The sequence below is a fragment of the Siphateles boraxobius genome, unplaced genomic scaffold (genome assembly GCF_051911475.1).
Source record: "Siphateles boraxobius isolate OS27281-9 unplaced genomic scaffold, OSU_SipBor_1 8, whole genome shotgun sequence".
Taxonomy (NCBI): Eukaryota; Metazoa; Chordata; class Actinopteri; order Cypriniformes; family Leuciscidae; genus Siphateles; species Siphateles boraxobius.
Window position 1 is genome coordinate 18,999,021 of NW_027509208.1, and position 9,519 is coordinate 19,008,539.

At 35.8% G+C, this 9,519-nt stretch overlaps 1 protein-coding gene across 1 annotated transcript; it reads left to right on the forward strand.

Moving 5' to 3' along the window:
• The first annotated feature begins 914 nt into the window (after positions 1-914).
• psmc1b (proteasome 26S subunit, ATPase 1b) lies at positions 915-8,444 on the forward strand. Its single transcript, XM_077220898.1, has 11 exons — positions 915-1,037; positions 2,360-2,413; positions 2,498-2,594; positions 2,678-2,802; positions 2,891-3,076; positions 3,524-3,652; positions 5,014-5,110; positions 5,223-5,412; positions 5,780-5,931; positions 7,884-8,038; positions 8,184-8,444. Exons 1-11 carry the CDS (start codon positions 1,035-1,037, stop codon positions 8,316-8,318), a joined length of 1,323 nt encoding a protein of 440 aa, XP_077077013.1. The 5' UTR covers positions 915-1,034; the 3' UTR covers positions 8,319-8,444.
• Positions 8,445-9,519: the final 1,075 nt, after the last annotated feature.

The following is a 9,519-nucleotide window of genomic DNA, read 5'->3' on the forward strand; positions in this document are numbered from 1 at the left end:
CCCCAGAGCCGCTAAGCTCGGTAAAGCCGCAGTTTACGATCTCTAACTGGTTTGCATGACACTAATGTACCAGACTTCATTCACCACACTGGAAAGCAATGCATATTTACACTCTCTGAATTATTACCTATCCCATATATAGTGCACCATGTGCCATTCACCATGTAGAAAATATTAAATGTGTGAACAAGTGATTTGTGTCTTCAGTGTCTATTTATAATGGGGACCGGATGCTTCAGATTCTGCATTTGATTGGACAGAAAATCTGATGAGAAGCTGAAGTGCAGAGTGAATGGTTGAAGTGACAGACTGTAGGCCTACGTTTTGAACGCTTAGGCTATATCTTCTAAATGGGAATTTTGTCACTGTTTTGGAGCACATTAACTTTTAGATAACAGTAAAGCTACCATATTCATATAAAAGCCCAAAAACTGCTATTTGGTTTCATGGGGACTTGAAAAAGAAAGCTTATTACTATATTTTTTTATCAGCAAGGGTGCATTATATTGATCAAAAGTGACAGTAAATACAGTAATGTTACAAAAGATTTCTATTGCAAATTAATGTTGATTTTCACAAAAAAATTAGTAACGCAAAAACGCTTTTCAACATTGATAATAATCATGAATAAGGATCATTCAGCTTTTATTTTAAATTACAATAATATTTCACAATTTTACTGTTTTAATATATTGTTGATCAAATAAATACATCCTTGGTGAACATAAGAGATTTCTTTTAAACAAACAAACAAACAAAAATATTTGATTATTCCAAACGTTTGACCGGTAGTGTAGGCTACCTCACATGCTTGACTGTCCTCATGCTGCACACAATTATGACAAAAGCAATATGAGCCCCATATAATAGGGGTAAATGTGTTTATAAAACGGTTTGGCAATGATAAATTAAAACTCTCTTCCTAAAGGCCAGACCCCAGTCGGAACGAACAAACGCGTTTCGGTCTTTCACATCCTTTGTTCTATCAGTCTGTCCGTAGTGACGTTTATTGTGAGCGTCAAGCTGTGGTGAAAATGGTGAGTGAGGCAGCAGTTTATTTAGCGAATCAATGTTTAAATCGTTTCCTTCTCCCCACAACAATTCTGTTATTTGCAAATACAGTGTGTGAAAGGTGTGTATAAGGGCTCGTGACCGGTAGCATTATCTCATCGTAACTCTCTGCTAAATAGGCTAACGTTACCTCTTTAACGTTATAACGTACATCGATGGATTAACACAACAATCATCCTCTGAAGAAACATTAATTGCTAATAAAGGCGTTACAGTCACTTCACTTACCCGCAACGCAAACGTTAATGCAATTGAAAGTTTCTCGATTTTCCAAATATTTATGTATTTTTGCGTGTTCATTCCTGTCGAAAACAATCAGTTCACCATTTCAGATGTATTCAACACACGCATTAAAATCAGAGTAACGTTAGGGTAACGTTATTCAACTAATATTTGTATACTTCCATTACATTTAAAGTGCAAAGAGTAATTTTGGACATTATTTGTTTTTCATAATATAGGGCATCTAATCTACATAGAATGATATTTAAAGTGTTTTGCATATGTGAGTCCTATTCCTTTTAAAATACAGGTACAGTACAGTAGCCGTAAGTCACACATAAACATATGAATGTCACTGCATTAAATACGAAATAGCAAACTGATGATTCTAGAATTAATGCTAGAATTAATTTATGCTGGTCTCAAATCAATTTTATTGGATGTATAAAGTCAGATCATCTCAAGTTTACACATTATTATTAATATTTGTTATTATTATTATTAGTACATTAAATCAATCTAACTTAAGCAAAATGCTCAAAAAATACATACAATCAAAATGTCACTGAAATCATATTATATTTCATTATATAAAAACATACGGTTCTTGATATTTCTCAAATCTAAGTTGAATAATTTACTTATATCGACAGCGACACTCCCAGTTTCTGTTAATAATGTATTTATAATATATTTATTTGTAAGTGTATAGCCAAGAATCTTCATACGATGATAACGATTTTTAAAAATATTTTTGAAAAGATGTCTCTAATGCGTACCACAGGCTGCATTAATTTGATTTCTAAAGCAAAGATCATGTGACAATGAAGGCTGGAGTAATGATGCTGAAAATTCAGCTTTGATCACAGGAATACATTACACTTTATAATATATTCAAATAAAAAGCAAAATATTATTATTTTAAAGTGTAATAATATTTCACAATATTACTGATTTTACTGTATTGTTGATCACATACATTCAGTCCTCTTTTAAAAACATTAATAAATGTTCCTGAGCGGTAGTGTACTATATGAACATTAGACATGAATCTTTCTCAACACAGGGCCAGAGTCAGAGCGGAGGACACGGACCAGGAGGTGGAAAGAAAGATGATAAGGTGACAAGAATAACATGAATATTTTAAAACGGCATCATCAAAGTGTTTATCCTTATTAAAGGACTTTATCTATGATCATAACAGGACAAGAAGAAGAAATATGAGCCGCCCATTCCATCTAGAGTGGGCAAGAGGAAGAGGAAGTCCAAGGGCCCTGATGCTGCCAGCAAACTGCCTTTAGGTACAGGACGTGACCTTTGCTGTTGAACTCAGGAGTGTCTTGTGGTTGATTTTCGGCTAATGTCCGGTTGTCTCTCCGTATAGTCACCCCACACACACAGTGCAGGCTGAAGCTCCTGAAGCAGGAGAGAATTAAAGATTACCTGCTGATGGAAGAGGAGTTCATCAGAAACCAGGAGCAGATGAAACCACTAGAGGAGAAACAGGAGGTGCACCGTCCCTCCGTTTCCTCTTTCACTCTCTCGCTCTCTCTCTTTTGTCGGTCTGTACTGATGTTTCCGTTTTCTCTCTTCTTAGGAGGAGAGGTCAAAGGTCGATGACCTCAGGGGGACCCCTATGTCTGTGGGGACCCTGGAGGAGATCATCGATGACAATCATGCCATTGTCTCCACGTCTGTGGGCTCGGAGCATTATGTCAGCATTCTCTCGTTTGTTGACAAAGATCTGCTGGAGCCCGGCTGTTCCGTCTTACTCAATCACAAGGTAAGATATCAGGATTGAATAGAATAAAATAGGATGAATCTTTCGAACTTTATTTTTGACAATTACAGTAAACAACTATTCCGAAGAAGTATAGTTTAAACTGGAAAACAAGTATTTTTGTTGAATTTTCCATTAAAAAATCGATTAATACCTGAAAGTAGATATTTCATCACTTCTTACGACTTGTTTTTAGAAAATTGATCTTTATTAAGAGTATTACTTTTTTTCATTTAACAAACAAGTTTAAAAACATGAACAAATCTTCCAGTGCAGTAAGACAAAATATATTTATATTCAAGCTACAATCTATGAAACAATTAATATATTATTCAGTGTGGCTTCATGTAAATTTATTTTGTTTTATGGATTTTTGGAAAACAAATAAAAATCAACAATTCGATGCCGAACATTGGTAGATCGACCTAATGAATTTGATGTTGTTTATAGGTCCATGCTGTCATCGGGGTGCTGATGGACGACACAGACCCTCTTGTTACAGTCATGAAGGTGGAGAAGGCTCCGCAAGAGACATATGCGGACATCGGTGGACTGGATGCCCAGATACAAGAAATTAAGGCAAGTTAAAGACAAATATTTATTGGATTGAATTACTAGTGTGAAATCACCATACAAAATTGTATTAAAGGGACACTATGTAACTTTTGGCCCACTAGCGGTTGGAAAACCAAACCGCATGCATTTTGCGGAAGAACTTTGTTTTTGTTGTGCGTCGGTTCTGCGTGATTTTGCGTATGAATATGACCCTTCACAATAGATAATGCTTTCCAATGAATTCTGTTAGAGCTACATATGGCAATTTGTCTGTTCAATAAAATACCTTTCTCACCTGTTGAGTAAAAAACGCAATTTCCGCATCGGGTTTACAACATTTCAAATCCCTCAGCTTTCGCTAGGCATGTGACGGTATTGAATTTTCATGTTGCAATAATTGCTGAAGCTTTTATCATAGATAGGTGACAGTTGCAAGAAGAAAAAAAAATCGTAAAACAAATAAAGCTATATTTAGCGTGAAAACTGCTATTAAAATACTTTTGAATTGTGTTGAAAATGTTGTCTCAGGGTTTATGCACTACAGTTAAAATGTTTTTTTTTTTTAAAGTACGAAATTACTACTTTTATTTAGCAAGAGCACATTAAATTGGTCAAGTTACAGTAAAGACTTTTTTGATGTTATAAAACATTTCTATTTCAAATAAATGTTTTTTATCATTAAAGAATTTGATGATACAACATTGATAATAATAAATGTTTCTTGAGCATCAAATCATCCTATTAGAATGATTACTGGAGGATCATGTGACACTGAAAACTGTAATAATGATGCTAAAAATTATGTTTTGCATCAAAGTAATAAATTACTACTTAAAATATGTTCTAAAGGAAAACGGTTTTAATTTTTTACAATATTTCCCCATATTCATTTACTGTTTATTTTTATTTTTATCAAATCCTCTTTCTTTTTCTCTATCAAAAACATTAAAAAAAACTTACTGACCCCAAACTTTTTGAACAATAGTATGCAACAAATATAAGTATGCAAGTAAATATTGCTTAAGGCAAAATAATTCATTATTTTTTCATTTCTTTTGGTTTTAGTACAGTGATAATATAGAAACTGATAATTCGATTTTGTAATTTTGAAAACGTGTTTTTTTAAATTTAGTGCTTAGTATTTTTGAGTGTCTTTATAAATGGAAATATATAGCTGCCTTTATATTTTATGAAGGTTTTCAATCAAAAGGGCATCATCTGCTGGTCCTTGGAATCAAAAAACAAAACTGTTCTAAGAGATCTCTTTATATAGGTGGATTTTTTACATATTAAAACATTTGACATTCTAATAGTGCAAAAAGAAACTGCAGGTACTTGGTGATGTTTAAATGATTCTATGCTGCTAAACATGTTTTGGCCTACAGGAGTCCGTGGAGCTGCCGCTGACCCATCCAGAGTATTATGAGGAAATGGGGATAAAGCCTCCAAAAGGGGTCATTCTCTACGGTGCCCCTGGAACAGGTGAGTCCAACACCACTGTTTGTTTACAGAATTCACAGAAAGAAATACATTATCATGGGCATGTGGTGACGTCACAAATCTTGATCTGTCATATAATTCCTCTGGATGTCAGGTAAAACCCTCCTTGCCAAAGCGGTGGCAAATCAGACGTCTGCAACTTTTTTGCGTGTTGTTGGTTCAGAGCTGATTCAGAAGTACCTCGGCGACGGGCCTAAATTAGTGCGTGAGCTCTTCAGGGTGGCCGAGGAACACGCACCTTCCATTGTCTTCATCGATGAGATTGACGCCATTGGAACTAAGAGGTAGAGCAATGTTACGAAATAATCCAAACATGCTCATATCCATTGCTCGGCCCAGTCTGTTGTGATTGGTCTACTCTGCTCTGATTGGTCAGATGGTCCAGTCTGTTGTGATTGGTCTACTCTGCTCTGATTGGTCAGATGGTCCAGTCTGTTGTGATTGGTGTAAGACTGGAATCACTGTAAAAGCGTTTCAGGGTGGAGACAATAAGTCAATTCATCATGTACTTTGATCTTTGAAACTTTTGCAGACCTTTTTCACGTACAAACAGCTATATTACACTACATGAAATGCAATATCTGGAAAAGCATAATATGGGTATTTAAAAAAAGAGTGCGTCATGGTGTACCCCTGAATACCTCGTTGCAGATACGACTCAAACTCAGGAGGTGAACGTGAAATTCAGAGAACCATGTTGGAACTGCTCAACCAGCTGGATGGCTTTGATTCACGTGGAGATGTGAAGGTCATTATGGCTACCAACAGAATAGAAACCCTTGACCCTGCTCTTATTAGACCAGGTAAGATGCTACTGCAAACTGATACTATGATATTCTAAGACTAAGTGTACTTTAGATGCCTTTTCAAGCAGGGGTGTGGAGTAACGAATTACAAATACTTGCGTTACTGTAATTAAGTAGTTTAAAAATTGTGAATGTATCTGTACTTTTACTCCGTTATTTTCCCGCCGTTTTTGGTCGTTTTATCATGCTTGTTTTAATTAGATTTTTTTATCCATAAACATGATTGGATAGGGAGAGAGTAATCGGTCTCGTGACTCCCGTCAAATCAAATCGCACATAGAAAACTTGAACCGCAGCAGTAGATGACGCCATCTGCTGTTAATCATGGCTGCTGTGGAAGCACCAATTCAATCGAGATATCAGCATCTTCCTTTATTTTGAAGAAACATGTTCAGGTAAATTTCGGATTTTGGCTTACTAAATGTACAGGGCCTGAAATTTAGTGCGAGGTTGTGGGTATCAATTTTAATACAATGTTTCAATATTAATAACTCCCGCAAGGGGCACGTTCATAAGGCTGGGAATTCTCACTCCCATTTATTTATGCGCACATAAAGAGATCTCTCCCTCGCGCGTCCTGCAGCAGTCGGCAGCTCGTTCACTTTTTATGGGTGTAGTATAAGCGCAATGCACGCTGTAAAAAAGTGTGTTGTGGACTGTAACGAAGTTAAAGGCTTAGGGAAAAAGGCTGGTGTGACGCTCATTAGCACTCGATCCGTTCCCACGGCTCTCAGCCCCGCCCTGCTTGCAACAGGGACATTCTGAAACGCTTGATATGGAAATCCAGCTTACCATGGCTTGATGTACTGAGATTGATGACCCTTGGCGTTATACTGCTTCTCTGTCAGCGCGTGATGTGATAAAACGACAGCTCGCTAATAAACAAACATTTGCTTTGCATCCGTTTCATACAATCCGCCTTCTATAGCATGTGCACTTGCGCAAAAGCATTTTTCAAGTTAAACAGTTTTGTTCCAGTCAATTGTGGACGCTGCCGATAGAGCAGCTTATTCGCCGTGGCCCCGCAAAGAGACGAGCGTTTGTGTGTGTGTTCTAAAATTATATTTATTATCTGCATAACTATTTGAGTAAATGTAGCTGTGTAAAAGGTATGGATGATGCCCCCCCCCCCCCCGAACAATACACAGAACAATGTGTATTTACGTTTAAAGTAACATATTCAATGGAATGGAATTACAATGTAGATTGTGTTAGCTCACTATCTTTACCTATTTCAGTGCATTAGGTGATGCAAATATTAGTGAATCCCATTTCTTTATCACAGAATGCTGAAACTAGAAGTGTTATGGAGAGAAATTGGCTCTTTTTAATCTTTTGTGATTCTGAACTCTCAAATGAGTTTCCTATGGTTTTTGTATTTTTTGTATTTTTTTATGTTCAACAATTGCTCGCTCTTAGTGTTTATTAAGGACTTGCAACTTTTTTTCATAGATTATGATTTAAATGGTGATGAGTGTACTTAAAATGGCTAAAGTTTGAGTTGGCATTCAAAATTTAAACTGTAGGATGATATATATTCCTCATTCTTCCTTTTTAAATTGCCTTGTACAGTGTCTATTAGGGGTAGAATCCGCAGCTCAGTATTCACTACTCATGAGTACTTTTGGTCACACTTTAGTTTAAGGTCCAATTCTCACTGTTAACTAACTACTAACTATGACTTTTGCCTCAATAAACTCCTAATTACTGTTTATTAATAGTTAGTAAGATAGTTGTTAAGTTTAGGTATTGAGGATTAAGGGATGTAGAATATGGTCATGGAATAAGTACTAATAAACAGCCAATAACCTTGTAATATGCATGCTAATAAGCACCTAGTTAATAGTGAGTATTGGACCCTAAACTAAAGTGTTACTGTACTTTTAAATACGCTACTCAAGTAGTTGTTTTTGGCCAGAAAAATTCTTGTCTGTCTTCCTCTCCACTAGGTCGTATCGACCGTAAGATCGAGTTCCCGTTACCAGATGAGAAAACCAAAAGAAGGATCTTCCAGATTCACACCAGCAGAATGACTGTGGCCAATGATGTGAACTTGGACGACCTCATCCTGGCTAAAGACGACCTTTCAGGAGCCGATATTAAGGTATGTTGAAGTTTTTTTTTATGGGTTTGGTTCATTTTAAAGTGTTGCAGAAAGCTCTGCTGCCCTCTTGTGTTGTTTTTTCATATTTTCAGGATGCAGATGACTTGTTCCTTATATATCATATCTTGATTTCCTGTCTCTTCAGGCCATCTGTACAGAAGCAGGGCTCATGGCCCTCAGAGAACGCAGGATGAAGGTGACCAACGAGGACTTCAAGAAGTCTAAAGAAAATGTTTTGTATAAGAAGCAGGAGGGCACCCCCGAAGGCCTCTATCTCTAATCTTCCTCCGGTTTTTATTTCTATGTGAATATGTGAGTGTGACGCTCCATCTCGAGTACACATTTGGCTATAATATACGCACTTTGTTCTCAGTTCATGTGATCAGAAAATAAATGCTAGAGCTTTGATTGGTTTATTTCTTTTTCCTTAGCCCACATAAGGTGATTATGAGATATGTGCTTCTGCTCACCAAGGCTACATTTTTTTAAAAATCTAAAATATTGTAAAAACATTAATATTGCAAAAAAAGTCAGAATTTACAATAACTGTTTTCTATGTGAATATATTGTACAATGTAATTATTTCTGTGATGTCAAAGATAAATTCTCAGCATCATTACTCTATCTTCAGTATCACATGATCCTTCGGAAATCATTCTAATATGTTGATTTGAAATAGAAATCTTGTCTAACATTAAAAATTAAAAATTAAACTTTAACATTGATCAATTCATTGCATCCTTGTTGAATTAAAGTAAAATTTTTTTTTTTTTTTAAATCTTACTTATCCCAAACTTTTAAATGGTAGTGTATCACGGTTAAAAAAAAAAAAGCAGCACAACTGGTTTTCAACATTGATCATAATAATAAATGTTTCTTGAGCTTCAAATCAGCATATTAGAATTATTTCTAGAGGATCATGTGACACTGAAGACTAATAAATGATGCTGAAAATTCAGCAATGATCTCAGGAATAAATTACATTTTACAATATATTAAAACCGTTATTGTAAATTGCAATAATATGTCACAATATTACTGTTTAAGTATCAGGTAAACCCTATGGCATGGGCACAAAATGTCCCCACAAAGATGGCAATATCTGAAGTCCTTGTGGGGACATTTTTGTCCCCATAAGGGAAACGGCTTATAAATCACACTGAGTGATGCAGAACGTTTTCTGTGATGGCTAGAATATACAGTGTAAGGGGATAGAATATACAGTTTGTACTGTATAAAAATCATTATGGCTATCACAATGTCTGTGTGTGTGTACATTTCTGTATGAATGACAGATCTTTTTCTTTCCAGAAAAGAAACTGTCAATCTAGTTTTCTATTCATTTTAATGTTCTTAGATATCAATTTCAAGGAATTTGACTGAAAATCTGTTCTCCTGAACTGCATTATCTTAATCAGAAAGTCATAGTAGAGGCAGCGCCTGCAGAGAAAGCATATCCTCAGAGAGAGGAAACGATTAAT